The 21846-nt window shown below is 40.0% G+C and overlaps 1 protein-coding gene across 1 annotated transcript in view; it reads right to left on the reverse strand.

Annotated features, from left to right (window-relative positions):
• SHROOM2 (shroom family member 2) overlaps window positions 1-21846 on the reverse strand; it is a 116159-nt gene that overhangs the window by 10858 nt on the left and 83455 nt on the right. Inside the window, 3 exon segments of the mRNA XM_036406963.2 lie at window positions 699-879; window positions 1751-2302; window positions 5962-6711. Coding sequence (XP_036262856.1) covers window positions 699-879; window positions 1751-2302; window positions 5962-6711 — 1483 coding nt within the window.

The raw sequence follows: 21846 nt of genomic DNA on the forward strand, positions 1-21846 counted from the left end.
ACCACACATCCTACCACACAAATGTCAGATCATCAGTGTAGTATCTAGGAATTATGGCAACCTTTGTTCAGAAATAAAACACCAAAGGATGGGGATGAATAAGGGCCTTCCTCCCTTGTGACAAGTAACTTCCAGTGAATCCACCAGCCTAATTAATTATCTCCCAGAATCATTATTAATTTGGGAAGCAGGAGGAATATTTTGCTGTTAATGAAAACACAGGGGGAGGAAAAGAAAAAAGAAAAAAGAAGGTGTGTGTATGTTCCTTCTCTCTCAAGACAAACCCAAATTCTGGACCTAAATTTCAAAAATTTGGAACAACTAAAACCACCACCAGCTTCAGCAGGATACATAAGCACTCCTGTTTCTTTTTACATAGTGAGAAATAGAGAAGGACCTCAAATGGAAAATGGTATTTTGAAAAACCTCCTCAAAACTTCTCCCTTTGAGACTTTCCAAAACACACAACAAGTTGCAAGAAGCACCTAATATGAAGTACCTAAATTCACAGGTGTGCACTTAACTCATCCCCACAAGCAAGCAAAAACCCCCCAGAACCAAAAGAGGCTGATTTTTTCCAAGTGATCCTGCACATCTAGAAGGCCTTTTATTGGAGGCTGTTTAGTCAAACAAATTCACAGTTAATGTAATGAACAGAACTCAGAGACTCCCATTACACTTTTAGAAATGTCTTTTACCTTCTTCTCTGACAAGTCATGATCCAGCTCATCTTCAGAATCATCCTCACTCTGCTGCTGTTGCTGCTGCTCCTGCATGTCCTTCATTTTAATCAGCAGCTCTGCCTTTGGTGCAGATGTGCTGTAGTAGGTAGAATTGGTTGTCAGGGAGATGGCAGATGGTGCACTCTGCTCCTCTTTCCTGGGAAAAAGTCAAAACTTTCATTAGCTGCCTTGACACCCTAATCAATGAAAAAAAAGGAGAATGTTTTAGAGCCATCATTTCCCCAAGCAAGCAGGGGGTTCAAGAGAAAACCATTACCTATATAAATAAGATAAATCAACAGTCTGAGAATAAAATCTGTATGAATTCAGTACATGCTCAGCAAAAGTTACAACTGAAACCATGCAGAAGACCATACGTCATTACAAAAACTGAAATGCATCAAAGATATTGCAGCTGGAAACAAAATGGTAAGTTACATTTTACAAAGTAGTGCAAAAAAATCTCAGTGTCATAGACAGTATCCTTTTGGATTGGGACAGTACAATTTTTGATTAGGGGATCATAAACTTCTTGAGAAGGATACAACTTATCCAATAATTTGGATCGAGAAAACAAAAAAACAAAACATCAATGTGGATGGAATTCAATTATTTTCTTTCTTTGATCTCATGCACTTCTAGGAAATGCCTCATGCCCACTTCAAGGTGTCATCACAAATTTTCATCACATAAAAAAGGCAAGAATATTGTTCCTTTTCTATCCAGTTACTAGACTGGATGATCTTGGTAAAATATGTAATCACAATGAAATGACAAAAGTTAATTAATTCATAAGTTGTCAAAAACTGGCTTTCAACCATGTCTTGGAAATCTTTCATATTGTACAACACTGTTATTTCTGTCATTAACGGTATCATTAGAAGTATATGCTTGACTACTATTTTATCACAGAAGTCTCAGAAAAGACCTCCACAGAAGGAAGACTCACCTCCAGCCCCCATGGAATACTGACACACTCTGGATAGCAGCTTACAAAGACATACCAGCTTACAGAAGGTAATACTCACTTCTCTTCTGAAAGTTTTGGAGAGGGAACTTTTGGCAGAAGCTTCCTGCGCTGCTGAGCTTCTTCTAGGAGATGTTCATCTTTAGGGAATATACCAACCATCAGATCCATTGTTGTTTTTATTTTCACATTAGGATCTAGTATGTCTGCTAGAGATTTATCTCTTCCCACAATTTCTCTGGCGAGTTCCTCTGATTTCCAGTCTTCTAAGGTCTTTTCTTTGGCCTTTACATAGCTGGATGCTTGCGTGGCAGCACTGCTGTCCTTCAAGTTGCTCCCAGGTTCTTCAGCTGGTTGAGGGTCAACTGGTTTGGTTCTGGCTTCTGGCTCTGGCTCTACACCTTGCCTGGTGTAAGCACAGAATCGTGAATAGGATTGCTCAGAAGTGCTGAGTGTTTTAATTTGGTCCTTTTCCAAACCACTGGGTAATGCAGGAGGCTCCATGGTACTGACAAGGCTCTGCCGACTCTCCTTCTCTGCACTGCTCTCAGAATGAACTATCTTGATGGGAACCATTTTCACTGTAGTATTGTTGTCTATAACCCTTTCAATTCTGGAAAATAAATAAAATTCATCCTTAGAAATGGAAGAACCATAAATCTCACTTCCTATCTGCAAATCAGAGGGGAAACCCAAAAAGACAGGTAAGAGAGTGAGATAATGGACTACTCCTAGCACTGTATCTCAAACCCTAAATCTACACTTTCTTTTCTGCCCACAAATTTTAAATGGTATTATTAGCTCATTTGTAAGGGATCCCAACATCAGCCTTGTACAATACGCATGACACAGAACTTCTGTTTGTTTCCATGAACACGAGGGTCCAATCTCAGCAGCCAGGCCCCAGATTTCAGGCAGCACTACTGAATCACCTTTTACCCCTTTGCTGCCACAGGCACAGCGGAACACACGCCCTCAGCCCACCCTCACTGCCTCACACAGACCCAACAGTGGCCTCCCCCCTTGGCCTGACAGGCAGCTGAGCTGCCTGGGGAGTCTGTGATGCCCTCACATCAATTCTCAGCTCTTCCAAGGCAAGAGACAACAGACCAGATGGGAGCATCCCACAGGCTAGGTTTTTGCTGAGCTACAAGAATAAAAAGAATCGCACATGGGAAATCTGGAAATCATTCAAAACTTAATTACATGGTTTAAAAAAATCTTCACTTATAAAATTTCACATATGACATAGAAGTTTAATAAATAGATCCTACCATAATGTTCTAGATTTCCACTTAAAGAAGAGAAACCAGTCATTGAAAAGGATAACACACAATTCTGGATATTCTTTTTAAGAGAAGCCTGTAGCAGAAGTTCTGTACTGCACAGCACAAAGGGCCACCTTAGCCATTCAGTAAGGAAAGGTATTTAAAGCAGATGCTAACTTAGATTTTTAAACTGGACAATAACATGTTAAATAACATAACAGAAACATCTGTAGCATATGTAAACCATATAAGAAACTGAAGTCTAGTTTAGTGGTTCTGAGTTTGCAGAAAGTTTAAAATTATTGTCACAATGTGGGTTTGGAACCTCTACAGCAAGGAAAGGAACATTGCCTACTAGCTAAAATATCTGGTTTCATCTGGCTGGGTAGCTTGCTGCCTTTCAGATAAGTGACCAAGACATACTACAGCTCTTTTCCTCTAAGTGTGTCCCTTTTCCACTGTTGGTAACAGCAGAATCTGTTTGACTTGACAATTTTGTATCTTGTATTTTAAAGGTACATTTGCCTCGGAATGAACGTGCAGCCCCCCCCAGTAGGTATTTACTTTCCACAAGTGCTTTGTGGATATGCTGAGACATACTGATCCCACTCCTGGGGCAGGTTTCCAGCCCATGCTGAACCTCCCTACTCCATTTCATCAGGCTGTTTTCATTCAAGGGGACTGTCACTTTGAAGAGCTCATTTCTGTGCCCACTGCTTCGACCCAGCTCCCCAGCTGCAGACTGGGACTCTCCTCCTGACTGCAGCAGAGCTGGGCAGTGCCCAGCCACCACTCCCAATCCTTTCTTTTGCTTATTTTAATTAAAGCCCACACATTTGAAGCTCCATTAGAATGTGAAGAGGAACATATTTTGGAATTTGGGGGAAATAGAAGATGAATGCATGTATGGGAAAGAAGTGAGCTGAGTGCAATTCTTCATCTAAAATGCACAGCATCTGTTTTGAGACTTTGAGTAATTCCTCTCAGCCTAGTCAATAACTTTCCAAAAACTTAAGGCATCATTAAATCGATCACTGTCAGTAAAAGCAAAGACAGTTCAACACCAGGTGCTTCAAAAATTCTGTTTCTGCAATCACTACCCTGCTGATTTCTGAAGCTTTGCCATTTGTGGGAAAGCAGCATGAAATTTTGACTTGCAGCAACTCTGCTTGTGGACATTCCAAAGCTTAACCCAACCACAGTCCCTCCTTGACGTTAGTTTAGGTTTAGTGGAAATCTATTGATGCACTCTTTTCAGCTTTGCTGCTGCTAAACAGCTGTTTTTGGCAATAGCTGAGTTGTGTACACCACTGGTGTACAGTACACCATCAGCACAGCACACAGTCATGTGAGTGTGCTTGCCCCACACACATTGTTCTATCACTGGGGGAAACCCTGCACACACACTCACTTTGGCCTGCTGATGAACAAGACACTTCTCTTAAGAGAGTACAAAAGCTATAAGCTAACACCATGGAACATTAGCTGCCCCAGCATGCAAAGAGGCATGTCCAAACACTCCTACACAAGGAGCCAACAGAAATTATAAGCCAAATCTGATTAACTACATATTAAGATAAACCTACTTAACATATTTTATTCATATGAAATAAACACCATATCAAAAGTTCTGAGGTATGGCCGCCACACTTGTCCTTTTTGGCCAAACCTGTTTTAGTGAGTAATTTAATAATTAACTGGGGACAATACATTGTGTGCAAACAAGAGCTGTCTGGGCCTAAGAATTTTAAATGTTAGCAAAAGATTCTCAGGGTAAGTATTTAATCTTTCAGCTATGGGCATAAAATTAGGCACACCTCAGTGCTCATTTCAATATTAAAGCTTAGCAAAAAGGAAGGACAAATACAATTGCCTTTCTACACATCCTTCGTATCTGTTCATAAAGTAATACATTAAGGAAGTCAAAGCAAAATATTAAGGAAGTCATTATTGCCATCTACCTTAGCACATGGATTCTAGGGTTCATATGACATATTGCACTTTTCAGTGTAAATGATATTAATTACTTCATGTTAAAAACACAGCAGAATGAAACCTCATTTTTTCCTCCAGTTGTAAGGGGAAAAACATTAAGGCTTATTTAGGAAAAAAAAGTGATTCATGTTTTCATGTCATTAGGCAAAATGGAAAACAGCCTGAGTTTGTTCAACCATTCACATTAGAGTAGAGAAAAGCCATGCCAACTGCTTTTGCTCAGAGAAGCAACCTCTGCAAGAATTTAGAGGTTTTGTTTTCATTCTTTAACCATGAATTATAGTGCTGAAGGATTTATGAAAACCAAGATTCCTGAGCTTCCTGGAAGAGTGTGTTATCTTGTGGGAGAATAACCTTTAATGATGTTAGCAGCATATGACAGATGCAGCAAATCCATTAATTCCAGTCAGTTGTCCAATTCTGAGTTTATCTACCCTGGGAAACGACTGACAATCTCCTACTGAGTGTTCAGTCCTTGTCAACATAAAGTGTTGAGGACCCCTCCACAGACAACCTGAAGTGCCACATTTCACTGTAAAAGCAACATAAAACCAGTCATGATTTGGCAAGTGTATATTACTCTGTGTGTTTTTAAAACAGATGTTCTCACAAAGGATCCAGCTTCCCTTCCCACATCTGCTTTGTCCCTCCCTACACTGATTCATGTTTATATACAGACTCAGGTAGGGGAAATGATGACAGGGACTTTTCTGACTTTGCCTGTACATTCAGAGGAAAATCCCTTAGACCGTCCCCTTTCATTTTCTACTAACTACCAGGTGTAACACCTGGGCAGCACAAGTCAACTAAAAGAAACCACAGACCAGCTGAAGGACATTAATGGTACCAAAAGGAATTTCACACAAGTCTGTGGTCTGTAAAATATGCTGCAATGGCTCAATGCTTAATGAACTTGAAGAATGCGTAAAGAAAATGAAAAGACAATCAATAATAAGGTCTAAGTGGGCAAGAAGTGTTAATAAAATAGTAAAGGAGTTACATCTAGTACCTGGCTGGGTTCTCATCCTGTAGGGACACAGGAGGTTTATCAGTGAGCTTCTGTGGTGCAAACTGGGGAGAAGGGGACCTTGATGACTCCATGCCAGGTTTTTGAAGATACCGATACTTGGAAGACTCAGACTTAAGGTGTGTTTTTTCTTCTAAGTGCTGACAAACATTCTCTGTGGATGACACTTGCTGGAGCTGCTGGGGATTAGCACTCTTCAGTTTTCCACTGAAAGCTGCAGGGCTCTGACAGAGAGAGGATTGACTGGCAAAGACCTGGGTGGAGCTGGGGGATGAGGACAGGAAGGGCCGGCCAGGTGCCACCAGCAGGGATTCAGAAGAGGTGCCGAGCGACGGTGCAGAAATATCTGGTCGTCTGTATTTGTCTCTTTTAGGCGGTGGTGGCCTCTGAGGAGCAGGTCCACGCTTCTTGTTCAGCGGCACTGGCTCTGTTCTATGGTTTTCCTCTCCTTTGCCCCAGGACTGACAGGAGTGGTTCTCTTTAGAGGTCTGTGGCTCAGAGCAGGGCAGGTGAGGCAGGCTACGATCCTTGCTCTTCTCATTCACATTTTCCTGAGAGTACCGGTAGTCACTAGGCAATGTCCCAGACCTGCCCCGACTCTCGTGAGGCAGAACTGTAGGTTCTTGCACGTGCAAAGGTCTGACAGAAGACTTCCACTTGTGGCCTAAATTCTGGTCCAGCTGATCACTCTTCTCTTGTGGGCTTTCCCTCAGGTCCCCTGTGTCAGCTTGCCTAAAGAAAAGAACATGCTTTTAGTATGCTGCTGATTTATTTCCTTCGGTGCAAGGCCGATGCACCAACCCAGGAAGCTTGAGCACCGAGATCACATCCAACACTGAACACCAACTCCTCCAATCTATGGTAAGTGTACAGCACAAAAACATCCTCTTATGTATGGGCACACATGGTGTACTTAATCTAACGTGATGAGCCAAAACATAATGTCAGGCTAAATTAGGGTATGGAGCACCACAGGACGCGACACAACCTCTGGGTAACCCGAGGCACTGCACTGTGCACAGCGTAGTTAAATGCACAGCCAAACAGCAAATGTTGGTAGAAAACAAAACCGTCTCCAGTTTTATTTAATTCTAAAAAAAATTCCAATTTAATTCTCTTCTTGCTCCATAGTCAGTAACAAAGCATGTGAAACATGCTTGCTTATCTAGGTGCAGTAATACTTCAGTAACATTTTAAAATGTGAACTGAATACCAGGAACTTTAATTATCAATCTGGAGGTTGACTTTTTGTGTGTCTGCTGAAAAATTTAATGAGAGCAAACAAAATGTTTGCTGAAGCTAAAAAATTGGGGAAAGTCACTATCTCCTGAATTAAGGCAGAAAAGAAAATTTAGAAATTTATTTTCTGGTCAGATTTATTTTAAGGTTGAACTTCTTTTGCCCTGTCAGCACAAATTACAAACAATGGCCAAAAAGGCCTTATCTTATCCTAAATGGTTTTGGGTTTATTCCAGTTTCACACTCTCTCTCTAGTCAGGAAACAGCCTTTCGCAGTTCCATGCTTGTCCTTTGCCACACAACACGTAGAACATTTGTGCTCACCAGAAAAGACAAAGTGGGGAAGGAGCAGAAGGCAGGAGAAAGTACCTCTGGAGCCCCGAGAGGAGACTGGTTTGCCCTCTGCTTTAAAGGAGGCTGAAGAGACATTATGAGCTTAGAAAACAAGCTGCAACAAAGAAGTCAAAGGCTTCAGAGAGTTACTAATGTAAATTATGCTACTGACAGTGCTGGTCTCTGTATTTTTAAATAGTAATCCTGTAGTGATGCACTGCCCAAGCCTTCTTTTGAGGTAACTCTGAAAGAGGCATCTTTCCCAGCCTATTTGTAAAATAAAGTTTAGTTGAATTTTTCAATGTAAACATGTTATTAACATCACTGTACCAGTTTTGAGATTGTCTATAGGCAGTTAACACCAGTGTGTAGGAAAACAAAATTTGAGATAAAAGCACATACATGAAATAACTATTAAAGTCTGTTGTAAATTCTAGAAGAAAGAAAAAAATACACACTGCATTTGTATTTTAATTAAATTAAAACAAATATTTAAAATGAAGTATTTTATGGAAAGATGACTGATTAGATGTGGATTCCTGAGAAGTCACATACACAATCTTTCTCTCTCTCTCATGTGAAGTGTAAACACTAAAATTCGACTTTAACCTGGTAAATTGTAAATTTAACATGAATGAAGAGATTAGTGTAGTTGACATTCAAGTCTCTTCATATTGCTCTCACCTAAGAGTAGTTGGTTAAGACAACTTCAGGTTGTCTGACAAATTCAGAGTCAATTCTGATTTACAGAACAGTATTTATCGACTCCTCCTTTGACAGTAGATGAAGGACAGTCTTGTGAAGTAGAAAATTATACAAAAGGCCCAAAAGACCAATACTATTCAGGTTTGGTTACACGGCATCTTGGCATCTCAAGAGTCAGCTCATTTTCCCTAGTGAGTTCAACGTAAGCAGAACCAGGCCTGTAAACAGATCCACTAATTTTAATGGAAATATTTACCAAATGAAGACTGCAGGCCTTACATATGAAATACTGTGCTTAAACCAGCATTTTTCATTGTCTAGATAACCTATGAACAGCACAATTTTCTCCTTGTTAACCCGTGCAAAAGCTCTTCAGTCCTCCCAATTCATCTTCACATCCATAAGCCACAACAAAGAACAGTGCAACAGATGCTCTCAGATGCACAGAAGAATCAAGGGTATGACACAAAATGTTGCAAAGACATCAATTACATGCATTACCTCAGCCAGTTTGCAAAGTATACCATGAACTTGGCATGCACATTGGGATTGGGAATGCTGGTGGAAGCAAACAGGACAGAGAACATCACCAATCTGACACATCTGCATATACAAAACGTGTAACCAATATATTGGTGTGTATATATATATATATATATATATATATTTATCTGGCTCAAAAATAATGAATGCTCTACCAGTCCTGTCACTTTCCAAAACTGAGCAAAAGGACATAAAGAATTACAGCAGACAGAAATTTAGAGATGCCATATTTGCAAACATGGAGATAAAATTCAGAGATTACACACATGACTTCATACAGCTTCCACAAAATTAATAAAAAATTTTGCAGCGCCACACAAAATGGGTCTGAGGACAAGTGGTGGCTACATTCAACACTGAAGCTAAACTGCATTCAGTGTGAGTGCATCTTCATGCAAAACATGCTCATCACATTATCTCGGAGAGATTAAGCTTACTGTTCAGAAAGGAGGAAAAGAAAACAAGCTTCAAGCCCCAGGAGAACACAGTGCCAAGAACCTGCAAAGGTGTTACATTATTATCAATACTGAGAAGTCCACTAAACTGCTTGTTATTTGTCAGTGCATTATGTATAATCTGCCCAGAATACAGCTGGTTTGGAAATGAGGCCCATAGGATTATGCAAAGATAACATACCACTGAAAGGAACTCATCATTTATAACCAAACATCACAAAGTGAGAGACAGAACAGTTTTAAATCATCTGAAAACATGACAATTGACTTAATTACTATTTTCATTCTAGATAACAAACCAGCCAACATCAAAAACATTAAACTCTTAGTTATCTTCAAACCCAAAGCTCCCCCACTCCCATAATACAATGCCACAATTACCCCAGTTGCAGGAGCCTTTCTGAGACAACAGAACGGGGAAAGCTCACAGCACATTCCCCACCCCAGCACGGCACATTACAGCTTTCACTGCCAGGCAACTTACACCAGTCACTTAACCCCAGCTGCAAAGCAAGTGTAATTAAGAGTCTTATGTTATTGCTACAAAGTAGTATTCAGCAAGGGTGAGTCTAGTACAGGAGTCTAACATGAGTCTTTTCTACCACATTTGTTTTTAGTATTTTGCTGTAGGAGCTTTCATATCTAAATGGCAGGAGGCAGAAAACCAATGCAGGCTTCTGACTGAAAAGAAGGAATTGCTTCATTACACAAACCAGTCCTTCATATTTTTGAGAAGCTCTCATTTAGCAGAGGGCTCAGCATTCCCAGAGGGGATCTGTGTAGAGAGACAAGAGGCTGAGCACTCATCAGTGAATGCAGGAGGAGCTCTGCTCTGTGTCTTGCACTTTCCCAGTGGCCACAGCCACACCAGCATCACCTACTGCAGTGGGGGTGGCAATGTGGATCTCCATACTGGCACAAAGTACTTTCTACCTAAATGGACAAGTACCTCTCTCAGTTTCCTTCTGGCCCCATTAGCTTGGGGCATACACACTCAAGACTGAAATATTAAAGGCCATGTAAAGAATAAGCTGGGCAAAAACCTCCCAGGTCTCATCCCCAGCCTGGACACCTCTAGTCCCCCAAGCAAGACTACAACAGGCTATTCCAACAAACCAGAGAGAGGTAACAGTAATGTGAGCTCTTGCATGAAGGTTAAACCATATACACATACACACACATTAACCTGGGGCCTGCCAGTGGAGTCAGTGAGCATTTACAAAAATGAATCATTATGCATAGATGCCTATCAGAAGAATAACATTTTTGGTTGCCATAAAAAACAACTCCAAATAATTTTCTTCATTTGCCCCATACTCAAGACTTGACTAAATCTGGATAGAGAGATAGCCAATGTTGTATCTCAATAAATGAAAGTGATTTCAATAAACTCAGTGTGTTTGATTTTTATCTGTCTGATTTACAGTTTCTTGAGAACACTTCAGGCCAACCCAAACAGTGCCACGAGATGCTTCAACTTCAAAATCCCAGACTAGATAAGCTTTGCAAAAATGCATTAGCCAACATTTGAAAAATGTATCATTCGTTAAAGACCTGACCTCTGTGCAAAAGTTTCACCATAAAACATAAGCACTGTTATGTAACCAATGATATGTCCTGCACTAACTCACTGGCAAAGGAGAGCAAATGGAGTGGCTGTTTCTGATTTAATTTAAATTCCTTCTCAAGAAATACAAGCTACACTGGAAAAAGGCCTTCATACCTGAGTATGACTCTACCATAAAAGTCCTCCCCCTACAAAAACAAACACTCTCAAAATAAAGGCCACAGTTTTGCAGTCCCTTCAAAGAGACCATATGCAGATACTCTGCCAGAAGAGGCAGTCTCCTTCTTAGACACTTTGAGCTTGCTCTCCTGCTCTCTCCAGCATACTAGCAGTAGGAATTGTACAGCCCCACCGAAAACTGGATCAAGGACCTGACCTGGCTTGAAACAGATAACTATGTGGCTTAAAGCAATTGGAAATACTGTCTTTGCATATGACAAAATCCTGTTTATAGGCACAGCTCTTGCCAATACTTTTTAAGCTATGAACTTCATGCGCTGAAACTATGTTTTCATAGTGTATTTTTCTGGCACGTGGCACACTGGGATCCAAAGCACTTCTGCAATAATCCACAAATAAAGGGTAGTTTCTTCTATCCAGTATAGTTCTGCTTGAGACAACACAATGCTATGAAGTTAGAATGGGGTTTCCAAGACTGTTGGAAATTCAGGAAAAAATTTGCCGTCTAATGCCACATTTTGATCCATATTGATAAGCACTAACTAATCATGATGGGTGTCTTCTATTATTTCAGAAACTTTAAAGGTTCAAAAGCATCAGTTCCCCTAAGAGAAGGCAGGTGGAAGGCAAGTGGGATATGCTAGGCTATCTCAGGTCTCACGAGATACCTGTGTTTAGACAACCATTAAGCCAACCAAGTTTAGCCAACTTAGAATGAAACCTGAGTTCTCTGAGGACTACAACTTGACTCAGGACTTCATTTGCACAGAGATGTCTCCCTTCTGTTACTTATCTTTTTTTTTCAGAGGGTCCAGGACAACTTAAGCCCTTAAAATGGTTTTACTATTGGAATACTCAGGAGACACTGACAACACAGCACCACAGTTTGGACATGCAATACCAGGGCAATTGTTTCACCCCTGGCTAATTTTCTGATGAACTCTCTATCTGCTTTCACTACGGAGTCAGTACAGCACACACTATCTATCCATCAGATAGCGACAATGTAACGTATTCCAAAGATGTTATATGAGAGCTTTATGAAAGTACTTAGAAATCTTAAAAGATAAATGCAGAGAATAAAGAACCCTCTAAAGAACCATGATGGCTGTACCCTAACAGTCATGCCATGAAGAGGCAGAGCATACAAGCCACTACAAAGAAGCAGAGCTGTCCACTGCCTTGGTCTGAAGAGGCAGATGATGGCAACCAGCATCCAAGAAACACTACTGAAGCAAACGGTCCTAAACCAAAACACGTATTAAGATGAAAAGAATAATGAATACTGAGTGATGAGGGAATGCTTTCTCTCTCTCAAGGGGGAAAAAAAGGCCTGTCAGAAGACAACTGAAGGTACAAAACTAGTAAGATATTTCACAAAGTATATCCCACAGCACATCACTGGTACGCTACAACCTGTTTATCATGGTGCGAGTGTTGGTTCTTCGATTCTGTCTCTGAAAGCCTGTTAACATTATCTGTGCCTGAGTGGCAGCTATCTGTTTAGTCAGTCACACTAAATACAGCTTAGTTGTTGCACCCAATGTGATAAAGCAAAATATCACTCTACCTTAACAACCCTTGCATTATCACCTGGCTTTATCACAGAATGAAATACAATAACAGACACTGCTTGCCAGTCCATCGATCCCACCAGAATTTCGCTCCTGTCCTGCCTGCATGGCAACATACACACTGCAATGAGTTTTCCTATCTCATTCTGTCTCTCTAAAAATGTTACCTCTTTCCCCATGAAAATCAGAAATAAATAAATAACAAAGAACACATCCACTCAAATTCTGCAGTAAATAGACAAAGTTATGTTGATGGATGAATGTAGGCCAGTCATGGGTAATAGCAAAAGACATAGGCCCATAACAAAAATAAAACCTGATTAAAATTATATTTCTTACAGTAGCACAGGGGAAGAATCTTGTGGGAAAGGGCAGAGGGAGCAATGCTTTCCTTTCCTTAGTTCAGAAAACAAAAGCCCCTCCTCCATTCTGCTGCACATCAAAAATAAACAATAAAAGGTAATTTTTATGGCTGCATTCTTATTATCTATTGCATGACTCTCCTAGCACGCAGGGGATTACCTGCATGGAATTAAAATTACCTCTACTCAAGTCAGCCAGTTAATGTGTTCAGTACTTACACACTGAATTCAATCATCAGAATATCCCAACAGTATAACGAGAACCATCATATTACACAAATGGCAACCATTGCAGAGACAAAAGACAATATTTTCCAACACTGCTAACAAGGAAATCACAGTCACATTAAAAAAAAGCTCAAAGAAGAATAATTGTTTTGTCAATTTACTAAAAAACCCCCTACATTCCAGTTGCCACTCCTTTGATTTTTTTTTTTCATTTAGACTTTTTTGTCCTGATAATGCTGTTGCTATTTTCTTGTTGCTATTACTACTGAAAACAGCTGCTTGCAGCTGAACAAGAATTAGGTAACAGAAGACAAGCTATAAAATGAAACACTTTATGAATAACAACTAGGTCACCTGGGATTCACAGGCATTCTCTCACCAAAAAAGAACACATAGCTAGCTCATCTCTAAAGGAAAAAAAAAAAATCCTAAATCAGTTATTTAAATTAATTAGCATGCACACATTTCAATAGCCATCTCTTCACTCTGAGCCACACTCACCCGCTTGCTTCTGATAGTCACATCCAATTCTCTTAGACTCCCAGCTAACAGCTCCTGCTGCTGTGGAAAGGTCTCCGTGCAAGCCTGTACTCACAGTAACAGGCTTGCCAGGCAAATAACAAGATGAAAAGCTCTCGCACCACCCCTAGCCGAGAGGAACCCTGAGCCTGGCACCCTGAGCCACAACAACGGCACTGCAGCCCTCAGTCCAGAAAACAAGTATTTTCCAAAGGCACTGCCTTCTAATTCCAGTGTGCATGATGCCAACTGTGAAAACAAAAGCTGCTAAAAACAGCGCGTGTGTGCGAGCATATGCACACAGAGCATCTTAGCTGGAATTAACTCACGTTTTCCCCCTGTTCTCCCAACCCATCAGCAAACACAGCAGTCGATTGCACTAAGCAACATAAAATTCTGTACCAAGCATTGCAGCATTGCTAATTTGCTACTGTAGCTTTTGCTGATAGAGGCAGAAGATGCAGCCTATTCTCAAAGACCTGAAGAACAAAAGAAATACTGTATGAATTAACACTGCAAATTTCTGTTCACAACTGACAAAAAATGGTAAATAAGGCACACACTTCTAGCCATTTCTTTCATGCTTTAACACTAAAGACAAGACAATCTTACCAGAATTTACAGCTTTTTACCCATATTCACTGGATATGTGAGCTTTGCATCCCTGCAAATGTGCCAGCCAGTTTGAAAGCCTTGCAGAACTGAATCTGTCTCAACCTCTGCGTCTCATTTACTGTAACACAGAGGATTTTCAAAGCCATGCCTTACAACAGCTGGCTTGTTTTTGCCTGCTTCCTATGATTGACAAGTTCATACAAGCTCTGTCAACTTTAACCTTGATAAGTGAAGGCTTAGTCTGTATTGTATGTTACATCACCAGAAACTTCTGACCTCAGGGAAAAGATCTCAGAGACTTCAAAGCTTTTCCTTTCCCCCACCCTCACCTCCTGGATTTGCTTATTAAAAAAAAAAAAAAACCAACAAAAAAACCCCCCAAAACTTAAAAGTCCTTTAATTTTCTAAGGGTTTTCATTTGTGAAAATCATGATCTGCATGTCCACAACTACAGCTCTGCAAGTTTTAACTATTTACAATGATTTTAAAAGATCAGTGTGTCACTAGGTTCCTTTCTGAACAACACTCAAATAACCAAGTCTAATTCTAGAGAAGAGAGTTCATCAACAGCCCTCCAGCCTGAAGTTTTTTGCATGTGTTGTGTGCACAGGCGCCCTCTCTTGCAGGAGATTCTGCAGGGAAAGAACTGAATGCTTTCATGCTGCATGAACACATTGCCACCCCCACGCTCCATCTTTAGAAGGCATCATGGCTTTCATCAGAGCAAAGCTCAAGCTCCTTTCAATTTATCTACAAGAACACATTAAAGACTTAATAGAAAAGTTGTGGATAAGGCTTTAATATGTATGAAAAGATAATTTTAAAGATGACCCACTTTAAGAGGAAAATGTTATTTAAAATGTACACAAAACCACATAGAGCAGCCAGATATCCAGTAAATAACCTCCCCTAAAATTTTTCTGCCTATTTGATTTCAACAGTGAGAGAAAATGACTTCAAGAAAAAATTCCAGTTTACATAATACAATACAACTGGTTAACAGACTGCAGCAAGTCTGGCTGGTCCATGCAGAGAAATGGAAGCTATAGCTGCCACATTACTTTTTAGCACAAAACTTCACTCACATTTACTGATATAAACAGTCTCCTGCGTGACAGCAAACCATAACCATGTTGCCTAAGGGCTTATAGCAGAAAGTGAACATTTCACAGGCTAGCTTTTAGTACCAGAACACCATAAAGCCACTCCATATGTCAGAAATGCATGAATTGCTACACTGAGGAGACAAATCAATCACCTATTTCCAATTATGCTTTTCATCAAGCAACTTAAGGGAAAATAAAATCTACAATGAATCAGCACATGATGCTTTTATGACTTTAACCACTGGAGACTATATCTTACATTATCTCTAAATCTCCATACTCAACAGGGCTACATGAAGATAGCTGAATTTCAAGCAATGCAACAAAAAATATCTTTAGATGGTTTTCATTCTAATCCTTTTTCCAGGAAAAGCAGTAAGATCAAACCAGAATACAAAAATGAACTAATGTGTACAAATTTATCTGTTTCTCTCTCCACAAACACTTCTGTGTGTTCTTTCACTCACACTCAAGTTCAGAATAATGTTTAGGACTTCTTCCAGCTACTCATGCTTGGTAACACCTTTAGGGGCAGAGGAGGAAACTTTCCTTAAGAAGAAACCACCCTCCAACACTTCCTTTTATCAGCCCATGATGGCCTCACATACCCCTGGCTGACACTGCATGCAAAGGGAGAACAGATGTGCCAGGAGCAATTAAAGCAAAAATAATTTTACTTGGTAGCAAAAAGCTGCAAGTAGAAAAAAGGGATATGTGAGATAGGGTAGCCACCCTCAAGTTTAGAAACAGGGATTCAAAGTTCACCTAATAAAGGTAGAGGGAGAGTCCACATTTTCAAGGGTGTGGAGAATGCACCAATTGGATGGGGGAGAAACAGGGCTGTATTACTGTAGTAGTGTAAACCAAGCACAGGTTTTGGAGGCAGTCCAGCACCCATTTACTGAGCTGCTGGTGAGCCCGAGTGGAGCATCGCAGTGATCTGCAGGACGCACACCTGACAGCCGCCGGCTGCCAGCAGAGTGAGGAATGGGGAGGCAGTGGCAGGAGCCTGCAAGTTCCAACAATTTATTTAGCCACAACCAGCCTCCAAATCCCAAAATAATGCATTTGTGATGCTTATGAAGATGCCCACACATCTCTCAGCTCATCTAGCCTGGAAGTTTTAAAATGGACAACAAGAGAAGAAAAAGACTACAAGTGGGACAATTTATCATGCAACTTCTGCCTTGATCCTGAGGCATGGGAAGAATCTGGTTCAAAACTTTACTATTTGAAGAGCTACCCTGTGCCAGTGGCCATATGCATTTAGAGAAATCTTTTTTGAAAGATTAAGAATCCACACAGTGGTATTTAATTCTGAAAAAGACATTTCCATGCATGAGATGAATATTTTTTAAGATAACAAGCCAGATGGTATAATGCTAAGAGATAACATGCAACTGAAGATACAATATATGAAACTCAGAGGAAATGTGTAACACCTACTGAAACACCCAACCACCGTTCTTCCTTCCCTCTCTCTGCCCTCCTCCAAAGGTTGAATTAAATAGGAATTAAAAGGAACATCCCCCAGAGAACTTAGGTCCTACTCAAATGAGGAAAATCCAGAACTAACCTAGCAAAGCAGATGCATAAGCAAAATATGGTAAATAAAGAAATTTTAAAACAAAAGCTGAGGTACAAATCCTTAGAAGTGTTAGGATTTAAAAAAAATAGGGAAAAAAAGTCACTTCTTCAAACACAGATATCTGCCAAACAGATTGTAGGGATGAAAGTACAAGAGTAAGAATACAAAGAAAATAAGGCTGCAGCAAAAAATGGACACGGTCTCCCCTTCACAACTCCACAAGCAAGAACAGCCTTTGCAGGAACTATTTTCAGATGCTGCACACCATTAGGAGTGGGCTGTCATAAGCTACCTGGGCCATATGACAATCACCTGAATTTTCCACAGGAAGTTGCTGAACTGGGATCTGTGATGCACAGCCACCCACTCCTGTAATACTTGGACAGCTGCTCAAGCACAGTGACACATTCACTGCTGGGGGAGGGAAGGTGTGAGGGTGCTGAAGAGAAAGAATGAGGGAAAGAGAGCAAGAATAAAAAAAATCTCACTATGAATCTGGAGAACTTCAGAATCATGAACTTAACATCTGAAATAAGCAAAAAAGTAGAAATTTTATTAAGAGATTTAGCAGCTGCACTAATGAGTAAAATTGACAAAGAATAATTTGGGCATGTGTAGAAAAGGTATGTCTTGGATGCACTACCAATCTTAGAGTAACTACACATAGGGACAAGAGTGATCTGGATGACAGATGCTGGATTTTTAGATGAGTTAGAAAATTAAATTTAATTTAATTTAATCTCACCTGAGGCTCTTAAAAATTTGACTCCCATGAGACAGAGTCCTCACTCATCTCATCACATCATCCACATCAGAACTCATTAGATATAGATGATTCACAAAAGGGGTGAAAAACTAGGTGGCAGCAGTTGCTGCTATGAGGAAATTATTCAGATTTAATAAATGCAAAGTAACCCACAGGAGAGATTTCCCTGTACTTCATCAACCTTTACAATGATGTAAAACAAAAATTACTGCTACACAAGAAGGAAAAGCTGAATTTCACAGACTGTTCTAGGAACATACAATCTTTGTACTTCACAGCAGTAACAAACTAAACAAACCCCCTAAGATAAAACAAAGCTCAAAGATAGGCAAACCAGCAGAGGCTTGGCAAGATACCCAGCTGCATGGCTCCTGGTTTGCCCTGCTTTTCTGTTTGCCCCTCCAAGCATCTGCTGCTGGCTCACATGGAGAAAAAAACCCTGTCTAGGTAGACCTTTGGCCTGCCTTTAAGCACTGACACCCATCAGCTGCCATTGTGCACCAGTGATTCAAGGTTCCACTGTCTCAGAGTGAGATATTTATGTATCTATTAGTAGTCAGTCACATACACCAGTACACTGAAAGTTCATGGCAGTGAAATTTGTACTAATTACAAACATTCACAGAAACCTAAGGAAGATGAAAGGTTACAGGGGTTTCTCATATATGAATAGATGCTCACTCTCCTCTATATGCACAGGAAGAGCTACAGTAGGTTTTTCCCATTTTCAAACAAAATACAAACTTTTAGCAGCTCAGACTGTACTGTGTCATTGCTATATGTCACACACAATGACAACACTGGCAAAAAAAAAAAGGTCTGAGAAATGCCTTAATAATCTGTATCTCATGATAAAGAAATGCTAAGGACATGGACCTGCTGGAGCAAGTCCAGAGGAGTGCCAGGGAGGTGACAGAGGGATGGAACACCTCTCCTGTGAAGACATGATGAGAGAGTTGGAATTGTTCAGCCTGGAGAAGAGAAAGCTCTGTGGACCTTGTTAACACATGCGTGAAATGTTTGCCAAAGTAATTTTTCCACTGATTTCTAAGGAAGCAGTTGCACAAGATCATACTATTTCTTCCTCACACAGAAAAGGGAGAAAACATTTTGTTTACATAGCTCTGGTAATGGCTTGGTAAGTCCTTCAATGCCTGAGACTTACTTGTCCTGCAATGTTCAATCAGGAAAAGCAACTCACAGATTGCCTGTTAATTGCAACAATAAATGAGTAATTTATTGTTGACCTCATGAAGGTCAACAAGGCCAAGTGCCAGGTTCTGCCCATGGGTCAGGGCAATCCCAAACAGAAGTTCAGGCTGAGAATGGACCAAGACCAGCCTTGGGGAGAAAGATTTGGGGGCGTTTGTGGACAAAAAGCTCAATAATGAATTGGCAGTGTGCGCTCCCAGCTCAGAAAGCCAAATGGCTACATCAAAAGCAGTCTGGCCAGCAGGTCAAGGGAGGGGAATTCTCCCCCTCTACTCTGCTTTTGCAAAACCCCACCTTGATTACTGTATTCAGCTCTAGGGCTCCCAAAAGAAGAAAAATGTGGCCCTGCTGGAATGTGTCCAGAGGAGGGCCACTACTATGACCACAGGACTGGAACATCTCATTGAGGACAAGCTGAGAGAGTTGGGGCTGTTCAGCTGAAGAAGAAAAGGCTCCAGAGAGACCTTACAGCACCTTCCAGTACCTTAAGGGGGCTACCAAAAAACTGGAGAGAGACTTTTCACAAAGGCATGAATGATAGGACAAGGGGGAATGGCCTTAACATGGAGGGAGGCAGGTTTAGATTAGGTATTAGAAGGAAACTCTTTACTGTGAGGGTGGTGAGGCACTGGAACAGGTTATCCAGAGAAGCTGTGGACTCCCTGGAGGTGTCAATGACCAGGCTGGATGAGGCTCTGAATAACCTGGTCTAGTGGAAAGCTCCCCGGCCATGGCAGGAGGGTTGGAACCCGATGATTTTTAAGGTCCCTTCCAAACTGAACTATTCTAGGACTTTATGATTCTTAATAAAGAAGTTTAAAATAGATATGCAACACAATGCTGGCAAAAGTTCTTGTTAACTATTTAAGGAAATGGCCCTTTTGCTACATATAAAAAGTATTGATGACCCTCTATTTCAGTAGCTCAGTTCCTAGTTAAGCTGATCCTAATACTGTATATTGGTACTTTGTTAATTTCTTTGACATCACAGTAAAAGAAACCCAAATAAAATGTAGAATTTAAAATTTCTGGAGTTATGAAAAACTGTAGTTTCTAAGACTCTTTCCAATGAATAATTTACACCATCTACCATTGTCTAAGGAAATGAGGAAACTAATTTGTCCAAATGTGTATTGTGGATTGTTGGGGTTTTTTTCACCACTGTTAATCAGTCCTCATAGATATGTAAACCCCAACCCCTATAATGGTCACAAATCAGAAAAAGCTAAGAGAAATAACTATCAATATACATGTATATTATATATGTCTGTATATATATACACACAAATATCCACATATGCATGATACAGATAAACACAGACACAAATGGATGACTGGTAACTTTTAAATTCTTTTCCATCTCACTCAGTTCAGAAGACATAAGGTCAGTCATATTCCTGTGCTGCTGAAAGTCCTCCTCCTTCCTTTCACAATAATTTGCTGCTCCTCTTGGTGAGTATGGAGCCTAGATATTCACCAGGTGTTGAAAAATCTTCTTTGTAAAGAGTCTAATAAAAAACTTTGGAACGTGTCTATAGGCTCCTGTTTCTGGATTATCAAAGACTTTTCTAGAACATTATACTTGGGCATTTAGGACAACTTAAGCATTAAGAAATTATTTTTATTTTGGTTTTGTATTGTAAAGGTTGTTCCTCTGTCTTTAAGAGCTCAACTCAAATAGGAGTAACTACTAAGGTATGAAAACACTGAAAGTGTTTTACAGTGTTTAATTAGAGTTGAGTCACACTGTGGTCCTACACTTGACATGCATATGCTCTCGGACTTGACATCTATTAAATGTTGAAATATTTTCTGCAGCCTGTGATCTCAGATATCCTTTTTCACTTTTTGAAGTTATGTAACTTTAATAGACATCACAGGAACAAATTAATAGAGCTAGTAGTCAAATGTTCTTAGAAAGTAAATAATGGCAATGGCTGTAAACATCTCTAGTAGATGGCAATCTTAAGAATTAGATCATAAAGCATGAGTCTTCTGATGCAGAATGACTTATGTGTGCATGTCATACTGCAGGAAGCCAGAGACTACTGGTCAGAGAATTCATTTCCTTCTTTAACTTTTTGAAAGTCTATTTCAGCTTAGAAATTGTGAAGACTTCTATAAGGAAGGCAATTATATAATCAGTTTAAGTAATCTTACAAATGCAGAAAGAGAGACATGCTTAAAGAAGCACAGACTTCACATCTGTAAAAAGGTAAGCTTTTGTAACTAATTTGAAATAGAAAGAGGCACAACAAAAATAAAAAAGCAGCATTTTTTTTGTTTTACAGATCAGCCAAACTGTATAATACTTTTAAGCTGTCCTAAAGTTAAGAACATCCATAGAATCACAGCAACCCCTCGGTATAAAACACTCATCTCGTGTTAGATGACTGCATCCCTTTAAGTTCCTAACAAGAGTGGTTTGGTTCTTCCATAAGAGATGACAATGGCTGCTATGGACCACTATATAATACCCTAATACTATTAAATACTGCAGTTCAGAAGAACGTGGTGCAGCTGTTCTAAAAAGGGAGATGAAACAACCTGAATTCACTGGAAGCATTCAGTAACCTCAGAGGGGAAAAACAGAGCTCAAAGATAAAAGAGGTTCACAAACTATCTTCATCAACTCAACACTCACACACCACCCCCTCCCTCCTGCCCCCAATTTTTCATAGTACTGTTAATTTACATTTTACAATTGTGTGCTAAAAAAGAACAGCCAAGGAAATACTGTAGCAAAATGCTCAGGAGAAAAAAAAAATCAAACATCTTTATTTTTGTTTGTTTGTTTTTAAAAAGCCATTTGCTGTTACAGTATTCTAACCCTTTTTCATTCTAGAGTCAGTGCATTTAAAAAAACTCGTATTTC

The sequence above is a fragment of the Molothrus ater genome, chromosome 2 (assembly GCF_012460135.2).
Source record: "Molothrus ater isolate BHLD 08-10-18 breed brown headed cowbird chromosome 2, BPBGC_Mater_1.1, whole genome shotgun sequence".
Classification (NCBI taxonomy): Eukaryota; Metazoa; Chordata; class Aves; order Passeriformes; family Icteridae; genus Molothrus; species Molothrus ater.